The sequence below is a fragment of the Rutidosis leptorrhynchoides genome, chromosome 2, assembly GCF_046630445.1.
Source record: "Rutidosis leptorrhynchoides isolate AG116_Rl617_1_P2 chromosome 2, CSIRO_AGI_Rlap_v1, whole genome shotgun sequence".
NCBI classification, from domain to species: domain Eukaryota; kingdom Viridiplantae; phylum Streptophyta; class Magnoliopsida; order Asterales; family Asteraceae; genus Rutidosis; species Rutidosis leptorrhynchoides.
The window spans coordinates 369959774-369985579 of record NC_092334.1 but is presented as its reverse complement, the minus strand read 5'-3'; the positions used below and the strand labels follow the sequence as shown (position 1 = coordinate 369985579).

At 32.7% G+C, this 25806-nt stretch overlaps 2 protein-coding genes across 2 annotated transcripts; one reads left to right on the top strand and one right to left on the bottom strand.

Moving 5' to 3' along the window:
* Nucleotides 1-6743: 6743 nt before the first annotated feature.
* On the top strand, nucleotides 6744-14652 carry LOC139892054 (protein ZINC INDUCED FACILITATOR-LIKE 1-like). The gene is made up of 17 exons (XM_071875086.1): nucleotides 6744-7040; nucleotides 9211-9251; nucleotides 9334-9394; nucleotides 9764-9866; nucleotides 9950-10052; nucleotides 10205-10258; nucleotides 10525-10587; nucleotides 11077-11126; nucleotides 11223-11301; nucleotides 12005-12184; nucleotides 12365-12452; nucleotides 12753-12838; nucleotides 13156-13263; nucleotides 13772-13816; nucleotides 13920-14008; nucleotides 14108-14151; nucleotides 14317-14652. The coding sequence occupies exons 1-17, from the start codon at nucleotides 6890-6892 to the stop codon at nucleotides 14406-14408; spliced, it is 1437 nt and encodes a 478-aa protein (XP_071731187.1). The 5' UTR covers nucleotides 6744-6889; the 3' UTR covers nucleotides 14409-14652.
* An 8796-nt stretch (nucleotides 14653-23448) lies between these two features.
* LOC139892053 (uncharacterized) lies at nucleotides 23449-24080 on the bottom strand. The gene has a single exon (XM_071875085.1). It carries the CDS (start codon nucleotides 23973-23975, stop codon nucleotides 23547-23549), a length of 429 nt encoding a protein of 142 aa, XP_071731186.1. The 5' UTR covers nucleotides 23976-24080; the 3' UTR covers nucleotides 23449-23546.
* Between the last annotated feature and the right edge of the window lie 1726 nt (nucleotides 24081-25806).

The window sequence follows — 25806 nt, the reverse complement described above, 5'->3', positions numbered from 1 at the left end:
AAGAAGAAACGAAGGGACAAAGCTCCGAAATAGAAAGTAGAGTATAAATCGCAGCAAATAGGAGGGAGTATTAACTGTGGATAACAATGATTATGGGAACCAGAAATAGGGACATCGAAATATAAGGGAAGATATAAAACCCAACAACCACTCAGAAATTATAAACCGTGTATGTCGATGCATATAGCAATATAAAGACACGGGAGAACTAAAAATACTATAAACCCAAGGGTATAGTAGAAGTAAATAGATTCTTCTGGCGGCAGGTGAAAAAGAAGAATGACAGATATGAAAGTTAGGAATATATCAAGAATCAGTACTGGATGGAGCATATTAATGGATGCTTTAAAGTATGAGTTAAGGGAGGGAGAATAGAAGGTGTGAGTTGTAAGTAAACGACGGAGGTGGATTTATAGTAAAATATCCGACAGAGCAATCAAAATAGATGATCGCATTTAAAGCGGATCCTAATTCCCTTAATTACCGAAGAATCAAATCTTATCACGAAGATTTTTTCTAAATCCCTTGAACTCCGGAAATCAATCCTATCTACGTCAAAATATATGACGAAACTTAATCTTCTCATTTCACTCTCTTACGATAGCTTCACTTATACTCTTCGCGTAATCAAATTGTTGTATCTATATTACTCAATGATGAGAAAACTCTATTTATCAACTCATATTCGTCATGAAAACATTTTTATAGTTAGCCATGACGACCTCGATCAAATTTCGGGACGAAATTTCTTTAACGGGTAGGTACTGTGATGACCCGGAAATTTTCGATCAAATTTAAACTTTAATCTTTATATGTTTCCGACACGATAAGCAAAATCTGTAATGATGAGTCTCGAAAGTTTGAAATCTATATTCATGTACCCTGTGACCATGCCCTACGATTCACGAACAATTGTGTGTAAATAAATATGTAAATAAATATGTATAAACAAATTCTATACATGAGAAATATTATATATATTGTAAACTATAAATATTAAAAATTCAATAAGTAATATAATTGATAGTAATATTATTACCATTAATTTCACTAATTTTATCAATATTTGTATCATCAATATTATTATACAAAGTATATATGAAATTTGTTATGCACAAATATTAATATTAAAATTAGTATTATTATCATTATTAATTCTATTGTTATTATTATTATTATTATTATTATTATTATTAGTATTTTAAAAATTCTATTAATAATTTTATTATAGTTAATATTAGTACTTTATTATAAATATTAAGGTTTATAGATTATATATAATCGAATATATAAACTGATTTATATAGATACTTATAGATATATATAAAATACTGACATACATATATAAAAGTACATATACTTATATAAAATACAGAATTGTATACATAATAACATATGTAGAAATATATATACATGTATATATACGGATAAATACATAAATTACATAGGTATTCTGTATCAATCGTTTTCCAACTTTATGGAATTGATTTCTGTCCTCTGTTGTCATCACAATTAGTAAATTAATTACAGAAGGTTACAAATTCTGTTTGAAGTCCCAATCGATCGTACAAATTAGCTGAAAAGCATAACCCTTGTTATTTTTTTATTTGTATTTATTTATCTGCTGTATCATTTTGATTCCTCCTGTCGATACAACTGAATATATACATCAAATGCATTTGTATATGTTTCGGAAAAAAATCATTAAACAAACCACACCCAAGGTCTATTGTTCTTGTTACTAATCGACCTCACTACCATATCTCATCGATCGTCTCCATCCTTGTCACCTCGTTTTGCCACGACACCGTGATCATACAACAAAACCACACCCGTCACCACCACATACAATCACCTTCACCTTGATCATCATTTCAACTGCCACTACCATCGAATCCACAATCAATCTTGTTGTTCGCATATTATCACATCTATTCCTACTTCAGTTTATACGATCAACCCTAACAACCATCACCATTCTTCATTGTTGAACCATTTCTCAAACGCACTTAACCTTCTGTCTTTCACCAACCCTAGCGAATACCATCATTTCCACCGGCCTACTATTTGTTCGACCATCTACACCCACACCATAACCATATCAACCTCTATTATCATCTATTTTTGTTGACCAACACAAACCCAAAACCTTTTTGTTTTAGTTGTATCCAAATTGAAACCCACAACCGACACCTTCATCAACAACACCATACCATTTCTCTTTCTCTCTTGTTTTCTCTCTCTCTCTTCGGTTTGCAGCTGGAACAATCGTGAGAAAACCACCATAATCATCACTACTCGTGAACTGCTACTGCAGCTGCTAAAATTCTGTTTCTAATCACTCTTCAAACCATCAATTCACCTTATTATTACTGGCTTGCTGCAACCACACGCCAACCATCACTGCTCGCTGCAACTATTATTTTCAAGCCACATGTTATCAAACCATCCATTTAATCTCTCTACATATATAACATATACGCACAGAGATATATAAGCAACCACAATTACATATTATATATGAAGACTACAAATAACGGAATAAACCAAAACTACTTTTGCGGTATGTCTTTTTCTGTTTGATCGACACCTTATTCAACAAAGAATACCTCACATGTAACACTTTCACTAGTTCACTAGTGGATTATAAGGGAGTGATTGAGCTGTAAAGGAATTAAAAGTTATGGGATTATTGTTCTAGTGAACCCCACTTGGAATATTGATTGATATATTGGAATACAAGAAAAAGGATATTCAAGTAAAAGCTTGCAAGTTGAGGCCGACAAACTGGTACTCCAATATTCGATTTTTTTTTTCAATGATTAAGTTAAGAGATAAAGGTGTTTGGTGATGATTGATAATAATAGCAAGACGTGCCAGTTATTTTTATTTTTTTTGGAAGCTTACGAAATTTAGAACCCCACTTCCACTTATTGTCGTTCAATTGATAAAGAATCCAAGAAAACGAATCTTTAGTTGTTTAAGCAACTTGGGACGAGATAGATGATATAGGTAGTTAGATGATGCTGTTAAAAGATGTTTATGAATGATAATGTTAGATAGAATGATAATGATGATGATTATGATTAGATGATGGCCGATAATGATAATGATATGTTGGAGGCAGTTTGTTTTGATCTCAATCGAGCAACACATAAACAGAAGAAAAAAAAATGGTGATTTGCATCATGGGCCTTTTTAAATTGCTAATTGGACTTGGGAAAAACTTGGACTCATAAAATTATGTTGGGCTTGGGAACCACTTGTGGGCCGAAAGTGTTAGGTTGGGCCGAAAGGAATCTGGGCCGAGGTCCATTCTTGTTCTGTTGGGCCAAGAACTAGTTGATGATACTATAGAAGGATTAAATGAATTTTAATCCGAAAAATATAAGATAAACCAAAAATTGACGAGTAGTTTGGTGTCGAGTTAGCAAGAAGTCGCGGGTTCGAATCTCGTCTAGGACATTTCTTTTTAGTGAAGCTTTCAAAGGGTATAATCATTTAGCTTTCATTTTTATTATTATTATTATTATCATTATCATTATTGTTATTATTATTATTATTATTATTATTATTATTATTATTATTATTATTATTATTATTATTATTATTATTATCATTATTAAAAGTATTATTAAAATTTTCATTATTTTATCATTATTATTTTATTTTCACTAATATTATTATTATTAACACTAAAATTATCATTATTATTATTATTATTATTATTATTATTATTATTATTATTATTATTATTATTATTATTATTATCATTTTTATTACTAGTAATATTATTTTAAATATTATTATTATTATTATTATTATTATTATTAGTATTATTAAACATATTTTTTTATTGTTATAAATATTATGTTAACAAAAGATAGTTATATAAAAATATAATTTTTAGATATATCATAAGTACATCTAAATTTACTATGTTCATATATCATACAAAAAATAATATATATATATATATATATATATATATATATATATATATATATATATATATATATATATATATATATATATATATATAACTTGGGAAATAATGGATGCATTACTATTTTAATAAGTAATATATTATATGATTAATAAACTGGTTTAATTACTATTACATGTTAATTATATGTGTTAATATATACAAATGATATAGGTTCGTGAATCCAAGGTCAACCCTATACTTGTTCAATGTCGTTATATGTATTTTTACTACAAAATATATTAGGTGAGTTCATTTGCTCCCTTTTTACTCTTTACATTTTTGGGACTGAGAATACATGCGCTGTTTTTACAACTGTTTTATTAAATGCTCTTGAAATATGTTGTGAACTGCGAATACATGAAATGTTTTTATAAATGTTTGACGAGATAGACACAAGCAAAACATTCCTCAAATGAATTATTATGCAGACAGAAGTTCTGCTGATTATTATTGAATTATGTGGACATGATAATTGCCACCTTTGAATTATGTGGACAGGATAATTGCCACCATTGAATTATGTGGACATGATAATTGCCATCATTGAATTATGTGGACATGATAATTGCCACCAAATGAAAAGTGAATGTTATGTATCGAGAGAACGATTTTATACACAGGTTATGTGTATGTTATTTTTGTGCACAAAATATGTGTACGGTTACTAAGATTTATGAAAGATGATTTCGTACACGAGAAAGGTGTACTGTATTTAAAAAAATATAGCATGTACATTACAGGTGGGTATAGGATTCGGGCCCATTTGTACCGTGCAACATTTAAATTTGTGGTCTATCAAAATGATGAATTTTATTGTTTTAAGATAAACCTATGAACTCACCAACCTTTTGGTTGACACTTTAAAGCATGTTTATTCTCAGGTATGAAAGAAATCTTCCGCTGTGCATTTGCTCATTTTTAAGGACATTACTTGGAGTCGATCATCGCTCTGGGATCAAATGTTGATGACTCCGTCTAGATGGATTAGGACGGGGCATTTCAAGCTTGTGGTCTTGGAGATTTAGCGTTATACCTTGCGTTGGTATGTCATTTAAATTGCTAGCATTTATGAGGTAATTGTGTATATGATTGCAAGTAAGTAGGTTATATATGTATGTGTATAATTATTGCATTCACTAAGCGTTAGCTTACCCTCTCGTTGCTTACCTTTTTAGGATCCGGCTTGGATAAGGGCAAAGGTATTCGCTTGGATTAGTGGCTCTCGGGGGTTATGGCTTTTTGGAAGTTCGACCAAGATTTGGGTAGTTTAACCCCAAACACCATGCTCTAGTGACGTTTGGCAATTAAACTTTTTTTGTGGTCGAAACTCGTATTTCGTACTTAATGGTATTTTGGGCATATGTGGGCCCCGCAATGTAAAACTAGTTTTTATTGTGAAAATCTTTTAGTTTTACTTATATTGATATGTTGGGATAGTTTACTTCGTTGGAATGTGTCGGGGAGCGGGTTTTTCGTTCACGTGTAAAAGAAAACTGATCAGTCCCCGTTAGTTAAATTGGACGCCGTCCTAAATTGTTGGACGCCGTCCAAGGCTTCAATACTGGACGCCGTCCAGGAATCTGGACGCCGTCTAGATGTACAGGTTCAAAAAAAAAAAATTTTGGGTCGTGTTTTTAGTATAACGAGGGTTGGGTCGTTACACGCTCATTGCCATCCCTATCGATCACCTTGTTCCCCACTGGACTTCCCGTCATCCCTGCTAGATTATATACCGTATAGAGTAGTATTTTTTTTTTCACGAGTGGTCACTGTAACGGAGCTTGAACACTAATAATGAAGGGGCCAAAATAACTCAATCAACACATGCACTCTCTTATACATAAATAAGTTCCATAAAGTTCAAAATAACATAGTCTCTACATGTTCTAATTTTGATTTGGAGGTGCCAAGATTTGAAATTATCATATTTAGTATTTAAAACTATAAAAATTACTAATAAGGACGTAAGTTTTTGGGGGACCATGGCCCTCCCCAGCCCCTTAAATCCTCCGTCACTACGAGTGGATGATCAAATTCAAAGTTTGCATTGAATGTGATCCAAACATGACATTATTCATGGCAGTACTTCAGTATTATAACTAGTTCTTCATGTAAACCTAAACGTGAATCAGTTGGATGGCATTCGCGGGTAACGGGTACGGATACTTAATATCCGTGACCCGCCCGTCAGAATTTTTTTCTTACCCGCAAATACCCGTTTACCCGCCAACGGGTAAATTTTTCTACCCGTGACCCGCGGGTAAACCCACGGGTTTATAAAATGTGAACTTTAACTCATTTTTAATTGTGGATACCCACTACTCGCGGGTAAACCCGTGAATAATTCTGAAATACATTAAAAAATTAAATTATATATTATATAATTAAGTATATGTATGCGGGTAAACAGGTCAAACGTGCATCACAGATTCAAGGGTCGTGTTTTACCCACGACGGGTATGAGATACCCGTGACCCGCCAGCGACCCGCCAACGGGTATAAAAATTTACCCGCACCTTGCCCGCGGGTAGACTTTTTTATAAATATCCACCCGTCACGGGCACGGGTACCCGCGGGTTACGAGTTTTTTTCCGCTCATTGCCATCCCACATGGAAATTTTTTGGGACCAAGTTGTAATTTTTGGAGGGCTCCAGTTAATAAATCTTTTTAATGAGGGACCATTGTTGTAAGTTAACTTTCATTATATTTATAGTCCAAAATGATTCTCCGTATTTGCTTTCTTGTTGCCAAATTCAATTTCTTTTTCTCCTCCACTTCTTTTCTGCCTTTTGGGTTATCCAGTCTAGCTTAATTTAATTTCACAATTGTATATCGATCGATCGATAACATTTTTAAAGGAGGATAAGGAGCTGAATTTAGTGTAAAGATTTATTGTAAGAATGACGGGTAATAATGAGCTAAAGGACGCGCTTTTGGAGCATGTATACCATGAAAATTGTCCCGGTTGTAAAGTTGATCATGATAAACGAATACAAACCGGGTTACCCATCAAACAGCTAATATTTATATGGATCGTTGTATTATGTGTCGGTAAGTATACTATCTATATATGATTTTATTTTACATAATTATCCCTATATAGTTCAACTTATGATGATTTAATTTATATACGTGTAGCTTGCATTGTTTTTTGAATGGGTAGTGGCACCATTTATTATTTATTATTTGTATATATTCATCGTAGACTCTTTGTATCGTACAATATGTTAAAATTTTAAAAAATGATGGCTGATATATCAATTTCTTTTCTAATAACTTACACTCCTCCGTAATAATCTTGTTTGTTTACTTTTTTATAAAGTGTAAAGACATCAATGATGACACGCATGTGATGTGACTCATGTTTGGTAAATGTTTCTTTATAATTTACGTATGTTTTATGTTTTATTTGAGTAAGAGTGACTGTGTAAGAGTATTATTGTATTAGTATATGAGTATAATAATTATGATTATAATTATTATAATTATAATTATAATTATAATTATAATTATAACAATAACAATTATATATGATCAACCAGTTCAAAGGGTTGGGTTTATACTTGATCAACAAAAGCTGACGATTTAAGGGTCATTCGAGTTTAAATCGCACCTTGAATAACCTCAATGTGAGATGATGATCTCAGCAGGGGTAGGTGGTTAAACGTCGACCCACCATCGTCGTCGATGACTCATGAAAAGTTTTAGGCTTTATGTTTAATAAACGTTACCTTTAACCGTTAGGAGTAGCTTAGAAGCTGTTCAGGCTCCGGTGGCGTGGGTTAATGACCATATGATGAATGTATAGTCATTAGTGAATTCAAGGTCTGGCCCGTGGGGTCACAGAACACCACTAGTTTGAAAATTTTGTGTAGAAAATACCCTTTAAAATGTATTAGATACCACTAAATTCAACTATAAGACCTCGTATATTTTTCGAATTTATAGTTTTTCCATTAAACTATATAAAATATCACTAAGTTTAACTAGTCAGACCCCATATATATTTTGAATTTGTAATTTTTAAAGGTAAACAACCATTAAAATAACAATTAAATATAATTAGTACTGGAAAAAAAATTGAGACCCATTGAATTTCGTTTCTGGAATCGCCACTCTATATGGTGATCTTGAGAATATTCTAAAGTATGTGAGTAATGTGTGTTTGAGTGTCACGTAAGTGGACGAAGGGAACATGCTTTTGCCACGTCGTACTATTTGGTCGGTTAAAGCTAGAAAAGTGTAAGTGGTCCCAACGCAATTTGACAACTGTCCTAGCAAACTCCAATGCTTTTTGTTGGTTGTAAATTGTTGGGATCGTGTCAACCATCTTTTATTTACTTAACGGCCTGCTCACAATTTGTACGTTGTACTCGTCGGTTCAGCTTTTTGGCAACCCCGTTTAGCGCTGATGATGAAAGTCATGTAAGCGCATCCTTTTGGATGTGTAACTTACTTGTGGCGTTTTACATTGTTTGTGAGCGTGGGTGGGACACTTATACTTTTTGCTCAGTATACCATAGACAATGCCCTGTTAAGTACGTGCAAGTCACGTGTGACACATGTATTCGAGTATGCGAGTTAATATGGATCAAAGCTAAATCTCATTTATGCATACATGTGCCGGATTCATTAAAAGTTTTGGTGGATTTATCCATTCTACATGCCTTTAGCAAACAAAACTACGCTACTTTGTGAAGAAAAAAAAAAAAAATGCATAATATTCTCTTCCGGCCATTATTATATTACGTGAGCAATGACCACTTTACTAGCTACTAGAAAAACTGTCATCACTAACCATATTTTAAGAGGAATATGGTGATTAAAACCAATATTTATGTTTATTGCATACCAACTGTTTGATAAAATGCATCCAGCAGATAATATTGAATAATAGTATTTTGTTTTAGAGTATCACGTGTTATCTTGTTGTAAAGTATTTCAGTATTTGGTTATGGTGTATGTATAATGTATGACACTGATAGAAGGTATCTTTGTTGTAGAGTATTACGTGTTAGAAAACGCTACAAACATTAGTAACAAACTACTAACAATTGCTTTTTGATAAAAGAAAATTCATAATATCCGAATACTAGCAAGAACAATTTTATATGCTTTGTATACCTTGCAGTCTTACACTATATATCTAGTACCTTTGTTGAGCTTGGAAAACTTATTAAATGTTCATTTCTAACATCATTTCCATTTTTTTGTTTCTCAGCGCTACCAATTTCATCTCTATTTCCATTTCTTTATTTCATGGTAATTTTGATCACTTCCGTCTTTGTTTTGTTTACTGTTGTCCAGAATTAGTTTAAAATATTTATCTTGATCTCTATTGTAGGTTAGGGACTTCAACATTGCAGATAAAGAGGAGGATATTAGTTACTATGCTGGCTTTGTTGGTAAGAGTTTTGCTTATTGTCTGCTGCAAAATGGGCAGGTTGAGTGATGGGTCAAAATGTGGTCGGGTCCAAATCGGTAATTTTTGTATTAGTAGGGTTTGGTTGACCTGAAGCATTAGTTCTTTATAGATATCAAGTGTCACAAATATGATTACAAAAGTTACAATTTATTAATAAAAAATGATCCAGGTGGTTTTCTGCAATAAAATTATACCACACTTAAGGTGACCTAGGAACCGTAGTTTTTTAGCTAACTCCCGCTTATACCCGTGTGACCAGCTATATGAATGAATGGCATTGATTGATCTATTATTATTTGTTACCTGCACTGTAAGTGTATAAGTATAACCATATGGTATTCTTATGAAGGGTCTGCATATATGGTTGGAAGAGCACTGACATCTGTCTTTTGGGGAGTAGTGGCTGACCGATACGGTCGAAAACCAGTTATTCTTTTGGGCACCTTAACTGTGTACGTAACTACTTGACTTAGAGTGTTTGCTATCACCCGATCGCTTTTGGTCTCATAGATGTTTTTATTTTTATCTTCTTCAGGGTTATTTTCAACACACTTTTTGGGTTTAGTGTTAACTATTGGATGGCCATCATTACAAGATTTCTTCTTGGTTTGCTAAATGGGCTACTTGGACCAATAAAGGTAATCTTTATCTTACTTTCAAATTCTAATATTACTGTCATGTAGCTTTAGCTTGATCCCTAAATCTTGTCGATTCTGCATTTGTTAGTTTCTCTGCTGTTGTGGTTTCTAAATGTTCTCTAACGTATTAATAAATGTTCTGCTCTAAACAGGCATATGCATGTGAACTTTTCCGTGAGGAACATCAAGCGTTAGGATTGTCAGCTGTAAGCAACAGACATCTTTTTTATTCTTTTAATTTCTTTTCACTTTCCATAAAACTGTTAATAGGGGGATATTACAACATTACTTGTTGGGTCCGGGTAATATTTAAGTAACACGTTTATATCAAAATTTTAACACTATCTATGAACTTCGGAACCTGTAAATGTTCAACATAACTATAAGTGGGTCCTAAAATCCTTTTTGCTGATCTTTTATATTATAGTTTTCTTACCTGGAATATTAGAAGTGAATGATTTGATTATTTCAGATCAGTACATCATGGGGGATAGGACTGATCATTGGCCCAGCTTTGGGAGGTTACCTCGCACAGGTTCACATCTCCTCTTCTATCTTGATATGCGGATGCCGCCTTAAATTTTATTGAAAGGATGCCATTATAACCAATAACTACTTCGGTAATAGTGGGTCAATAACTCAATATGATATACGTACAAATCAAAATCTAATAAGGAAAGAGTTTTGGTGATGTTTTGTTGACCATGTTGTACATGAAGTTCACTATCTCAAAGGGTATAGTATCATAAAAGGATATTTGGTTGTCTTTATCATCTTGTTGAACCTGTCTTGTGTATTCTACAGTTAAAATTGGAAATTTAAAATGTTAATTGATAACAAATGATATGAATTAAACATTCTGATTACAATAGCAATGACAACGTAAGTTATAGAAAAGTGTGCATGCATGGTCATACAGATTGTACATGATTGATATTGCTCCTTTCTTTACTGAAATTCTGAAACCTTTGGTTTTATAGTTTTATATTCCTTTTTAATCTTTCTTTTTTCGTGTTTACTATAGCCTGCAGAGAAATTTCCAAGTCTAGTATCTTCTGATTCTTTGTTTGGGAGGTAAAATTATCTCCTCAACTTTTCAAATATCTGTGTTGTTATTCTTATTTTTAGTGCCAACAATATCGACTGGTGACTTTTAAATTTCTGATACAGATTTCCATACTTATTGCCTTGCCTTTGCATCTCCATTTTCGCACTGTTTGTGACCATCGGTGCATTATTTTGGCTTCCGGTAAAGTTTCCAGTGTACTTTCCATTTTTATCTCTACATCCATAAGCATGCGTCTTAACATGATATTCATTTTGATGTTCTAAATCAGCTTCAACTTTTTATGATCATAAGAACAAGTAATAATTGTATAATGTTATTTTTTTTTATTTTTTTTTTATTTTTTATTTTTTTGGCTAAAAATACGATAACTCATAGAAAACAATGACGTTTTCAAAAAGAAAACGTCAACAACCGGGAAATACAAAAGATGGGGCCGGGTGAGGCTCGCACCTAGAAAGTTACAAAGAAACAAGGACTACCTATAACCGAGCCAGACCCGCCAAACCAAACTAACCAAGCATCGAACATAGCTAAACACTAACCAAGCGTCGAACATTGTATAATGTTACTGGAAATAATATCCCCAGGATAGTAATGTTACTTTGTTGGGTAAAATAATGGTTGGTATGAATTGGATTTATTGGCCAAATAATCTTAGGCTTAAACGATACAGGATGATTTGTATGTTTTTTTACTGAATTTTCACACACTTAAACATGACTGTCTGAATAGGATTTATTTACATGAAGAAGATGATTATGTCTTATTGATCTTCACATTTTAAAATGTAGACAGATTCCTTCGAACCTGTACATATGTGGCCTCTTATATATTTTTATTACATACATCTTGTATATCTTTTAACCCATTATATCCACTTCAGGAAACGTTACACTTTCATAAGAAAAGTGAGTTGGAGTCTGCTTCCAATGTTCCTGATTCTGAAGGGAAGACAGATGAAAATAAAAAGTCTTCACTAATAAGCCTCCTCAAGAACTGGCCATTAATGTCTTCTATCATCGTCTACTGTGTTTTTTCACTTCATGACATGGCGTACACTGAGGTAGATTATTAAAAAAAATAGGTGATTAGTTGGCAATCTAAAGTCTGATATGATGGTAGATAAGTCAATAACCCAACAAACTAATAAATCATAAAACTTATAATATGTTATTAGCATGATGATACAATACATTCAACCAAATAAAGCTTATAACATGGCTTTCACTTTTATCAATGGCAGATTTTCTCATTATGGGCTGTGAGCCCGAAGAGTTTGGGAGGCCTAAACTATTCTACTGAGGATGTTGGCACAGTCCTGTCTATCACAGGTGGGTTCCAACTCTACAAATTTATGATAAATAATATATGCCTACATTTCAGCGATAGAAACTTTTGAAATTGTGGGTTGGAGAACGATAATATGTCTTACTTATGTGCGTATTCAATATTGCAATTGTGTTCCGATGTTCATATGCAGGACAGCATGAGCATGTTTAATCTCTGTACCATTTTATTTTTTGAGAAATGTAACATTTTAAATTCACCTTTTAGGAGGTTTACACCTTATAGAAACTATATACGTTTGACTAGCTGAAATATGCATTTGACTTTTAAAAGTATTGTTGTAGGGGTGGGCCTTCTCCTTTTCCAGACAACATTATATCCCCTTGCAGAGAGGTTAGTTGGCCCCATCATGGTTGCTCGCATCTCAGGAGTAAGTATATTTTATTCTGTTTATATACTTGATAGTTCTCTTTTCGTTGACTTTCAAAGTCAAATTTTCACTTAATAAAGTTGTACTTATCATTAATATTAATTAATGCCACTTTCAAGACAGAATCTTCTTAGTTAAATTAATTGTTGTAAGATCTGATATTTTTTATGAATGAATATCTACATTCATATCAATTTTCTTAATCCAAAAGTGGTTCATCTGACTTGAAAGCCAAGGGGGAAAAAAAAAACTAGTGAAGGAATAATTATTGGTTAAGTCAATTGCTCCTTGGATTGACCCAACTATTTGTTGTGTAGGTTTTGTCTATACCGCTACTCACAAGTTATCCATACATAGCGATGTTATCCGGTTTCATGCTTGCCTTTACATTAAACTGTGCTTCGGTCGTGAAGAATGTTTTGTCGGTAAGATTTCAGGGACCAAATGTTGCCTATTTATTTTTTTTAGTAAGTGATATTATTACTTTAATCAAGATGTGAACATGTAAATGAGGCAATCATTTTTTTACTCATAGGACATAGATATTAGGGACTAATGTTCCTACTGTAATCTGTTTTTGCGGAAACAAGTCATATTGAGCTATATTTTTTTGGTAATGGGTCAAATGGGTATAGATCACAAATTCTAATCATTCCCTATGTACAGCAGATCTTGATTATTTATGTAAACCAACAGTTTGAAATGGATAAAAGGGTGTTTTATGTCAGTACAGAGTATTTTTAGATGCCTAAAAAATGTATTCGCTTTGACCGGTTACCCAAATTTGATGTTTTTTTAGAAAGGCGAATATTCACACATCCACAACACCTATCACTGTTACAGTATAAAGATTTAAGCACTCAACTTTCTATTGATGCTGTAACTGAAATTGATGTTATTTATATCATCATTATTTGTTTTTGGTTTTACCAGGTGTCCATCATAACCAGTACATTCATGTTGCAAAATAAGGCTGTGGTAATAATCGCTTATCGTTTCTAAATTTTTTCCTTTACTTTTTAACAATGTTCAGGTGAATAAATTAATTGTCATATCTTATACATGTGTACATCAATAACAGGATCAACACGAAAGAGGTGCGGCCAATGGTATTGCGATGACGTTGCAGTCGATTTGCAAAGCAATTGGTCCTGCATGTGGAGGAGCACTGTGAGTACTCATTTGCGTATACCGTTTTTTCACATCAAGTAAATAATACGCGCATTTACCTCACATTAAAACTAATTATCGGTTACTATTATTTTTTAGTTTATCCTGGTCCCAAAAGAGACAAAATGCAGCGTTTCTTCCAGGTACCTACTTTTATTCTGTTCATTACGTCGACTCTTATTCGCTTAAAAATGCACTTTCTTGTGTTTGAAACTTTATGATCCTTAGAGATATCTAATAGTGTAAGATTTGTAAGTTATCTTACCAACCAAATATAAGGCATAACTTTTTCTTTTAATTAATTGCAGGTGACCAAATGATATTTTTCTTCTTGAATGCGATCGAGTTACTTGGAGTTCTGCTTACGTTCAGACCGTTTTTAATCACAAACCATTACTAGTTAGAGCACTCAGGTCAAGCCTGAACTCTCAACCTATATTTGATAGAAGATCCAATTCTTTATCATACTGGCATTTCATATGATCATTGGAAGTTGCTGTTGTAACTGTGAAAGAACCTTTAGCTTAATATTGTATGTTATTGTATTGCTGTTATTATTTAGCTTTTGAATGCTATCATCTACTTTGTAACCATAAAAGTATGGCTCAAAGTACAGATTAATAATAATCAGTTGTTTCTCTTTTTTTTTTAAAAAATAAGGAAAGGCTTATATAAATACTATAACGTTTTCGAAAAAAGAAAACGAAATTTACAAAAGAAAAACACCGGTGAGGCTCGTACCTAAAAAACGGATAACAAACAAACTACCTATGCCGAGTCTTACTTAATCTAAAACGAAACATAAAAGTACCACTATCATAAGCAAGGTTGCAAAATTCGTTATTCGGTGATTGATTATCGAGACTTTGAAAGGAGTAATTGGCAATTCAGAGATTAATCGGGAATTAATCAGATTATACTTAATACATTTAAATATTAAATTTCAAAATTTATATGTGTAAATATAAAAGAAAACCATAAACATTTACATAAACTTTAACGTAAACCATAAACATCAAGAAAAAACCATAAACATTAAAATTTATTGTTATTGTTGTTGTTGTAATTGTCTAAAAAAATTCATTTTGTTCAAAAACTCTAAAGTTCTAGTTTAAATTCATGTTAAAATTTTGACCAATTTTGACTTTAACAGACTTTGATTTTACCAAATTCATTTTTGACCCACTAATCGACGTTGACTGATTAATTAAACGGATTTTGGAAAATCGGAACGAATTGCTCTTAAAAATGAGTAATCAGGGATTATCAGCGGGTAATCGTTTTTTTTACAACAATGATCATAAGCTAACAAAAAAGAACGATCCATGATACCAAAGTGCGCTAGGAAACATGAAATCAAAGAAGACGAAATATGAGAAATAGATTTCCTTGATGAAAACGCAGAATTCTTCCATTTCAGCGCCTTGAACAAACCTTTTTCAACGTTTTCGTTGATGCGTATTTTAAACCGGCGCATGAGGGATCTCACTAGAATTAGTAAGGTTAACCATAGCCGGTTCGCTCTCGGCCATACACGCCAATATATTATTAAAAGCCACGAAGCCTCCTTGGTCATTTTTTCTTTTGCCAAACCCGAAGTGTCACCTTCACTTCACTAGAGTCCGCAAAACCACACTTCTTGTCAACCTTGCCACTCATAAACAAATTTTGAATGGCCTCCCCGTAGTCCAAGTCGTCTTCGTGGTCAATGAGCGTGTAAGAACCGAAGTGAAAGTGGCATACCTTCTTGATTTCAATGTCACGCTACCGAGTTGATCTCTAGGAACAAATCTATTTAAAATGTATCACTATTTGCAAAAGCCTTCGCACGAGGTAACCCTGCAATCGCAATACATTCTTCCACTTTGGCCAATCAAAATCGGTACCAGCTTATCTTCTTTCGTCTCAAACTCTCTACTAGCCTTCAACTCTTTCTTTTTCTTCTTCTTCTCCTTCTTCAGATGTGTTAACTTTTTCACGAAAATTTAAAACCAAATTATCTGTGTAAAATGTGCAAACTTCTGGACTATTAAGTTGAAAAAATCAAATTTGGACTATCCGTGTGTTTTTGAGCAAACTACAAAGACTATCCGTGTAATTTTGTCCAAAATTAATAATAAAAGTCAATATAAAAAATAATTATTATATTTGATATATAATTGAATTAAATTCATAAATGTAACAAGCATAATCATACTAGCAATCCTGCATGATTGTTGTTGTATGGATTGAGTGCCCGGCCCAAGTTAAAGCACACGTATTGGACACGTTCGTTAATTTTTTTTTGTGGTCAAACTATATGGCTTGATCAACCTAGGATGCTAATGCAAAATTGAAGATAGTGGGATAGTTTAATTCTTGAATTGAAACAACAAACTTTATTTTATTTTATTTTTTTTATTATTATTTTTTTTTTTTTGACAAAAACACTAGAACTTTATGTAACAAAATCTTTTTCTCCAAAAGAAAAAAAAAAAAAAAAAAAAAAAGAAAAACAAGAAAGAAACACGGATATGGTTCGAAAGTAGAAAACAAAAATCTAACGACAGCACCCTAAGAGAACGCTAACTAAATCCGAGCCAAGGACAAAAACGACAAAGAAACTAAAAACATGAAAATAAACGAATCTAACAAACAATCTAACAATGAGGACAACTACTAACAAACAAGCGAAGTAAACCCCCATTAACCGACATCGTCATCCACATCCCTAACCTTGTCGCTAGTGTTGTTGGTGTCGATGCCATTACTCACACTAGTCTTGAACGAAAAGGTCGAACCATTACCAGTCCCGACATCGATGAAAGTACCCCGACGAAGGAGGACTGAAACCGTGTTCTTTAAACTCATCGAAAAAAACCTCTTTTTCTATCGATCGTCTCGAACCCAAACCTACGTACGACCATTTACAAGACCCATCCACATGAGCATACTGAAAGGAAGTGGTGGTTTACTGTGGCTAATAGGCCTTGTGTTGGTTTTTATTAGTAGTGTATCGATGTAATTGTTATAATAATAATAATAATATAGATATGGATAGTCAATTTTGGTGTATACATATAGTCAATTTTGGTACACAAAGTATGTATTTTTATATTGAGATTTTAGGCTATAAATACTCATGAATGCAAGCATTAAACTTGCACCATTTCTCACACTTACAAAGTGTTTCTTTCTTTCTCTCCATTATCATCTTTGTTCTTACACTTCATTATTAGTATTCTAAATCAAGAATCAAATCACTAAAGGTAGTTATAAGCCTACTGAATTATAACATCAAGAATCAAACCACTAAAGGTAGTTATAAGCCTACTGAATTATAACATCAAGAATCAAACCACTAAAGGTAGTTATAAGCCTACTGAATTATAACACGTTATCAGCACGATAATCTTAATACTAAATATGGTTGGCTCTGCCACCAAAATGATATATGGTCGGTTATACCACCAAAATGATATATGGTCGGTTATACCACCAAAATGATATATGGTCGGTTATACCACCAGAATGATATAGGTCGGTTATACCACCTGAAAAAATATATGGTCGACACTGTCGCCAAATTTTTCATTTATGTTTACTAATATTTATATTTTTGTTATATAACATTTATTTATGATTGCTTACACATGGTCGACACTGTCACCTACTTATCATTTATGTTATATTAAATTTATGTTTAATGTTTATATACTTATGAATATAAATTGACTCTAATTTATCATGATGTTTGTTTTAATTTTTGATAATAGAAAATGTCGAATCTGGAAAAGCTTAAATTTACTCCTTTAGAATCAACTGGAAACAACTACATGCCATGGGTTATAAAAGTAAAAATGCATCTTAAATCAATGGGCATTCTTGAAACCATAAATGAAAACAACACTTGTTCTGAAAAAGAACAAGCTACGGCATGTTGCTTTATTCATCAACATATTGATGAATGCTTACAAAATAATTATGTGACTGTAGAAGATCCCCATGTTTTATGGGAAGGTCTCAAAAGCAGATTCAATAATCAAAGAGAAATTTTACTTCCAGCTGCAATGGAACAATGGAGAACATTAAGGTTCCAAGACTTTAAGAAAGTAAATGAATACAGCTCAGCTCTGTATAATACATGTTCACAACTTAAATTCTGTGGACATGAAATTAGTGATGCAGACATGATGGAGAAAACTTTCTCCACAATGAATGCTGCAAACATCACAGTGCAAAGAAATTTGAGAATGCTAAAGTTCAAAACATATCCTGAACTTAATTCATATCTCTTAGTTGCAGAGCAAAATGATGAGCTATTAATGAAAAATCAGCAATCCCGTCCTACTGGTACACTTGCAATCCCTGAAGCAAATACTGCAAATAATTATAAACAGGGACAAGGACGCGGGCAAGGTCGTGGTTATAATAACCATCACCATCATCATGCCAAAAGCCATAACTATGGTAGAAACCATCCTTATGGTAATGGTAATGGGCGTGGACGTGGTCGTGGTCGTGGCCGTGGTGGTCAAAGAAATAGTAATCCACGAAAATATAAATATCAACCACAAAACAAGCCCATTAAACAAGATGTTGAAGAAAATTCTTCTAAAAATTCTGAAGAATCTTGCTACAGATGTGGTAGAATGGGCCACTGGGCTAATACTTGCCGAACATCTAAACATCTTGTTAAGATGTATCAGGATTCGCTGAAAGGTAAAGAAAAGGAAGTAAATTTTGTGGATAATATTGATCCAACAGTCACTGAGAAACCATCTGATTTATATGAAGATTTCTTGAATGTTTAAGTTGTGTGTCTTTTGAAAAATAAACGATTTAATATCGTCTGTCTTTGTCATTATGTTTGCTAAATGTTTCAGTACTATCTATTTGCGTTTAAAATATTGTGTAATATTAATGTACTCACTATTTATTTCTTATATATGAAGTTCAATATGAATTTTACTGGAATACAACATCAATCAAGTGGTGGAGATCTCTGTATAGCAGACAGTGGAACTACACACACTATACTTAAATCCGAGAAATATTTTATTGATCTAAAACCAACGGAAGGAACTATACATACAATATCAGGACCTGCTAACTTGATAAAAGGGATAGGAAAGGCAAATTTCATACTACCAAATGGTACAAAATTTTTAATAAATGATGCCTTATTTTCTCCCAAATCAAGCAGAAATTTATTGAGTTTCTCCGACATATACCTTAACGGGTATGATTATCAGTCAGTGACAACAGAAAATGAGAAATATTTAAGTATCACTGACAAGAGTCATGTGGTTGAAAAACTGCCAAGACTTAGTTCTGGATTACATTATACACATATAAATGTACCAGAAATACATATGGTAGTTAACGAAAAATATATTGATCCTGGTGTATTCAGTTTATGGCATAACAGATTAGGCCATCCAGGATCAACAATGATGAAAAGGATTATTGAATGTACTCATGGACATCCACTAAAGGATAGAAAAATCCATCATGATACAATGGTTCCATGTACATCTTGCTCTCTTGGAAAATTGATAACTAGACCCTCACCACTTAAGGTTGAGAAAGAATCACCAATGTTTCTTGAAAGAATTCAAGGTGATATATGTGGACCAATTCATCCACCATGTGGACCATTTAGATATTTCATGGTTCTAATAGACGCATCTAGCAGATGGTCTCATGTTTGTCTGTTATCAAGCCGTAATGTGGCATTTGCAAAATTTCTTGCCCAAATTATTAAATTGAGAGCTCATTTTCCTGATTACACCATTAAAAGGGTGAGACTTGATAATGCTGGTGAATTTACATCTCAAGCATTTAATGACTATTGCATGTCTATAGGAATTGTTGTTGAACATTCTGTTGCTCATGTGCATACACAAAATGGTTTAGCCGAGTCATTGATTAAACGTTTACAGTTAATCGCTAGACCATTGATAATGAGAACAAAACTCCCTGTATGTATATGGGGTCATGCAATTTTACATGCTGCTGCATTGATTCGCATCAGACCAAGTGCAAGTCATAAATATTCCCCCCTACAACTTGCTTTTGGTCAAGAGCCAAATATTTCCCATCTTAGAACATTTGGTTGTGCAGTGTATGTTCCAATTGCGACACCACAACGTACAAAAATGGGTCCTCAAAGGAGGTTGGGAATATATGTTGGATATGAAACATCTTCAATATTAAGGTATATTGAACCTATGACAGGTGACGTTTTTACAGCACGTTTTGCTGATTGTCATTTTAATGAAACATTGTTCCCTAGATTAGGGGGAGAAATGAAAAATAAAGAAAATGATGTTTCATGATGTGAACCTCAATTAAAGTATCTTGATCCTCGCACAAAAGAATGCGAGACAGAAGTTCAAAAGATAATGCATATACAAGAACTTGCAAATCAATTGCCTGATGCATTTACAGATACAAAAACGGTGACAAAATCATATATACCAGCAGTAAATACTCCAGCTCGAATTGAAATTCCAAAAGCTGGCAATAACGTCACTCATGAATCTTTGCCACGTCAGAAACGTGGAAGACCAATCGGTTCAAAGGATAAAAATCCTCGAAAAAGAAAATCAGCTGATAATGAAGTAAAAGAAAGTGTTCAAGAAGAACCACAAATCAGTACTCCTACTGCAGAGGAGATTGATGATGTCAATACAGAAATTGCAATCAATTATGCATATTCAAAAATATTATGGAACCGAAATGAAATGAAAAATCTTGATGAGAAATTTTCATTTAATGTTGCATATGACATCATGAATAATGATGATGATCCAGAACCAACATCTATGGTTGAATGTCAAAATAGACATGATTGGGCTCAATGGAAAGAAGCAATACGAGCTGAATTAGAATCACTCAATAAAAGAAAAGTTTTCGGATCCATCATTCTCACTCCTAAAGATGTGAAACCTGTAGGATACAGATGGATTTTTGTCCGAAAAAGAAATGAGAAAAATGAAGTTACAAGGTATAAAGCTAGACTTGTAGCTCAAGGTTTTTCTCAAAGACCGGGAATTGATTATGAAGAAACTTATTCTCCTGTTATGGATGCAATTACTTTTAGGTACTTAATCAGTCTGGCAGTTTCTAAAAATTTAGAAATGCATCTCATGAATGTTGTGACTGCTTATCTATATGGATCACTTGATAGTGATATATATATGAAGATACCTGAAGGATTTAAGGTACCAGAAGCATCAAATGCAAAACCCAAAGAAATGTATTCGATTAAATTACAAAGATCTTTATATGGGTTAAAACAATCGGGACGTATGTGGTATAACCGATTAAGTGATTACTTGATAAGCAAAGGGTATACAAATAATCTTACTTGCCCTTGTGTTTTCATTAAGAAAACAACATCCGGATATGTGATCATAGCTGTTTATGTTGATGATCTTAACATCATAGGTACAAATAAAGAGATCCATGAAGCCATTCAACTTCTAAAGAAAGAATTTGAAATGAAAGATCTCGGAAAAACCAAGTATTGCCTTGGTTTACAAATTGAGCATATGCCTAATGGTTTACTTGTACATCAAACAACATATACTGAAAAGATTTTGAAACGTTTCAATATGGACAAGGCAAAACCATTAAGTACTCCTATGGTTGTTAGATCACTCAATGTTGAAGCTGATCCATTTCGTCCATGTGAAGATCAAGAAGACATTCTTGGACCAGAAGTACCATATCTTAGTGCAATTGGAGCTCTTATGTATCTTACAAATTGTACAAGACCTGACATTTCTTTTGCAGTTAATTTGTTGGCAAGGTTCAGCTCTGCTCCTACCAAAAGACACTGGAATGGGATCAAACACATATTTCGATACCTTCGAGGAACTACTGATTTAGGATTATTTTATTCTAACGAATCAAAACAAGATTTGGTTGGTTATGCAGATGCAGGTTATTTATCTGATCCACATAAAGCTAAATCTCAAACTGGATATGTATTCCTAAATGGAGGTACTGCAATATCATGGCGTTCTCAAAAACAAACACTTGTTGCTACATCGTCAAATCATGCCGAAGTGATTGCATTACATGAAGCTACTCGAGAATGTTTTTGGTTGAGATCAATGACACAACTCATTACTGATTCTTGTGGACTAGAACGCGATAAAAGTCCAACAACTATCTTTGAAGATAATGCAGCTTGCATAGCACAGATGAAAGAAGGGTATATCAAAAGTGACCGAACAAAACACATACCACCTAGATTCTTCTCATACACTCAAAATCTCATTAAGGACAACCAGATTGAAATGAGATATGTGCAATCTAGCAAAAACTCTGCTGATCTTTTCACGAAAGCACTTCCAACTGCTATTTTCAGAACACACGTTCATAACATTGGCATGAGACATGTTCAAAAGATGTAACAGCTGAAGCGATGTCTACTTGAGGGGGAGTCAACTCCATGCTGCACTCTTTTTCCCTTAGCTAAAGTTTTTTTTCCCACTGGGTTTTCTTTAGCAAGGTTTTTAACGAGGCAGTAATTTATAGTTGATCTTCAACAAAATAAAATTGCTATCCAAGGGGGAGTGTTATAATAATAATAATAATATAGATATGGATAGTCAATTTTGGTGTATACATATAGTCAATTTTGGTACACAAAGTATGTATTTTTATATTGAGATTTTAGGCTATAAATACTCATGAATGCAAGCATTAAACTTGCACCATTTCTCACACTTACAAAGTGTTTCTTTCTTTCTCTCCATTATCATCTTTGTTCTTACACTTCATTATTAGTATTCTAAATCAAGAATCAAATCACTAAAGGTAGCTATAAGCCTACTGAATTATAACATCAAGAATCAAACCACTAAAGGTAGTTATAAGCCTACTGAATTATAACATCAAGAATCAAACCACTAAAGGTAGTTATAAGCCTACTGAATTATAACAGTAATGGCCTTATGGCATGGGGTATTTTTGGTTCTTTTTCATATCAAGTGGGTAAGATGCATGTAAACTCACTATGATCCAGTTTTTAATTTTTTTAATTTATTTTCGTTTTTTGCAAAAAAAATAAATAAATAAACAAATAGTAAGCTTAATAGTAGTAACTTTTTGTGTCTATGTTTAACTGTTAAAAAAAGAATAAAATAGTTGGAAAATAAAGTTTGACCATTAATTAGATCCCAAAATTTTTACTGAGATCCCAAATTCGGTACCAATTCTATCGCCTCTTTCTTGTTTTCCTTGGTTCTTTGCCCTTCATTTCATTTTCTTCCATAAACAACACCAAACATATTCTAATTTAAATTTAAATTTACATTAAAATTAATTTAATTTTAAAATTTTAAAATAACCATATAGAGTATTTTTTTTTTCTTGATTATGAGTAGATACTACTAAAAAATACTGATGAGAAAATAAAGTCAGTTACAACAGGAGTAAGACCATCCACAAACATACACACAATTTTTTATTACCATAATCACAGTCTAATAAACCATTACATTCACGATTTCATTCTCAACCTTACCAATCTCAGTTACCACTAAACTTCATCTTCAAACGCTGTAACCGGAAACGAACGAGCCAACCCAGCCGGCGTCCCAAACGTAATCTTCCCATTTTCACCACCAACAAAAATATCCGATACCGTAACCCAAATCAAAAGCTCTTTACTCTTCACACCACTCAAATTCCTCATCCTACCTTGTTCAACAAACGCCGTTACTTCACCGTCATACGACACTTTCCGACCAATCGATTTGAACAGATGAATTAATTTCTTCTTCCGGCGAACCCACACGAACCCTGTGGAAACATTGTGACCGACTTCTGTTACGTCAGTCATCGGGATTAGGCCTTTTGGGAGGTTGAATTTGGAGAGCAGATCTTGCGTTTTGGATTTGCATTGAGATTCGCCGGTGATTATTTCGGCGTTTGATCGGTGAGATTCGATTAGTTGTTGTGATGACATTTTGGTTGTTAGGGTTTGGTGGTGAGTGAATTTGTGTGTGAGCGGTGGATAATAGGGTTTTGGGGAAGAGTATAAATTGAGTGGCGAAAATGGGGAATTTTGATACGTGTTAGAAATGTGTTGTCACGAATCTTGTTTATTGACCATTGACTAATACAATAATACCCGTATTAGATTACTACCGAACACGGAGTAATAATATCTTTTTTTTGAAAAGCAATATCATTATTAAAACTTGAGATTAGATGCAAGGCATCTAGGAGCCTGTATACACAACACACACAGCTATGGGCTATTATATATGTTCTATAACTATATACCTATTCAACTATGAGGGTGTTTGACTTTGCGTTTTGAAAATTAATTATCCGTTTTAGATAATTAGAATCAAATAATCAGTTGCAGCAAAACATGATTTTGATAAATGGTGTTTGAATTTGATTATATTGTTTGATATCGCAATAATCTGATAATCAATTTTTGAGTCTGTTAGAAAATAAAATTATTTGATAATTTAAATTGTAAAATTACTAAAAAGGATATTCCTATAAAATAATAAAATATGTAAAATTAATATCCAATAATTACTTTTTTTATGAAATGTACATTAAGATTTTATAAAATATAGTATGGCACCATAGGTTAAAGTGGATCTAATTGCACGGTAAAAAAAAAAAAGAAGGTTTATATCTATAAGTTCCTTTAAATCTCTAACCTTATGATGTCATCCTTTCACTAATCTACCCTTAATTTTCCTTAATCATGCCACATGTCACAATCTCACAAGTCATGGTGATGTCATCATTTAATAAAAAAGTAATTAAAATATGTTTTAAAAAAAAGCAAAACAAATGCCCTAATATCCGAACTTGAGAACTGATTGCCATTCAAATCTTTTTGTATTTTGTATTTATTATTTTTAAGTTGTATTGTATATTTAATTACAATTTAGAAGTTAAAGTGTATGCGTAATTGTCAACATATTTCATGCCAATATTATCGTGATCACCGAATTAAATTAAATCTTTTGATATATGTCAAAAGCAAATTACCAAATTTGAATGTTCTGGGATATTGCAAAACTATTTGGAAAAAATGGGATAATGTAAAACTATTTGAAAAAAATGACAATAGTTAGAGTGTGTTAAACACAAAAATCTGAAAACCGATGACATATGTTAAGTCATATTGTGACTATTTGAAATGAAGGTGGATCGTATGCAGTGGCGGAACTAAATTTTTTTTCACCGGGGGCAAAAAAAAAAAAATTAATACCGTAACAATTTTTTTGGACAAAATAATGAGGTTTTGGGGCAAAAAATTGAGGTTTTTAGGCAAATTATGAAGGCTTTTTTTTTATAAAAGTTGAAGGTTTTGGAGAATAATTTGAAGGTTTTGGAGCAAAAGTTGGAGAATTTTGAGCAAAATTTGAAGGTTTTGAAGCAAAATATGTAGATTTTGGGACAAAATATGTAGGTTTATGGCAAAAAAAAAAAAAATTAATCCACCGAGAGCAAAGTCGATATTTATATTTTTTTATCAATTTGTATTGATACATAAAAAAATCACGTTAATATATATTTCAAATTTAGATAAGAACACAGGTTACAATCACGTTATAAAATCAAATCACGTAAAACATATTCGAGATTAATACATTTTTTTACTTTATTCTATTTTAGCATTTGCATTTTCATTTAAAAGCTAATGTTTTTTGTGTATCTAATTGTCAACATAATGTAAACAATACGACTTTCACATTTACATTCACTTAATTTCTAAAACATATCATTTAAAATTATCATTTAAACAGACCCGTGATTTCACGGGT

What these genes read in the sequence shown, in the direction of transcription:
- LOC139892053 (XM_071875085.1), bottom strand. Translation starts at nt 23,975, where the DNA reads ATGTCATCACAACAACTAATCGAATCTCACCGATCAAACGCCGAAATA.
- LOC139892054 (XM_071875086.1), top strand. Translation starts at nt 6,890, where the DNA reads ATGACGGGTAATAATGAGCTAAAGGACGCGCTTTTGGAGCATGTATAC. An exon ending in CTTTTGGGCACCTTAACTGT is followed by an intron (nt 9,867 to 9,949) that starts GTACGTAACTAC and finishes TATCTTCTTCAG; the next exon opens with GGTTATTTTCAACACACTTT. An exon ending in CCTGCATGTGGAGGAGCACT is followed by an intron (nt 14,009 to 14,107) that starts GTGAGTACTCAT and finishes ATTATTTTTTAG; the next exon opens with TTTATCCTGGTCCCAAAAGA.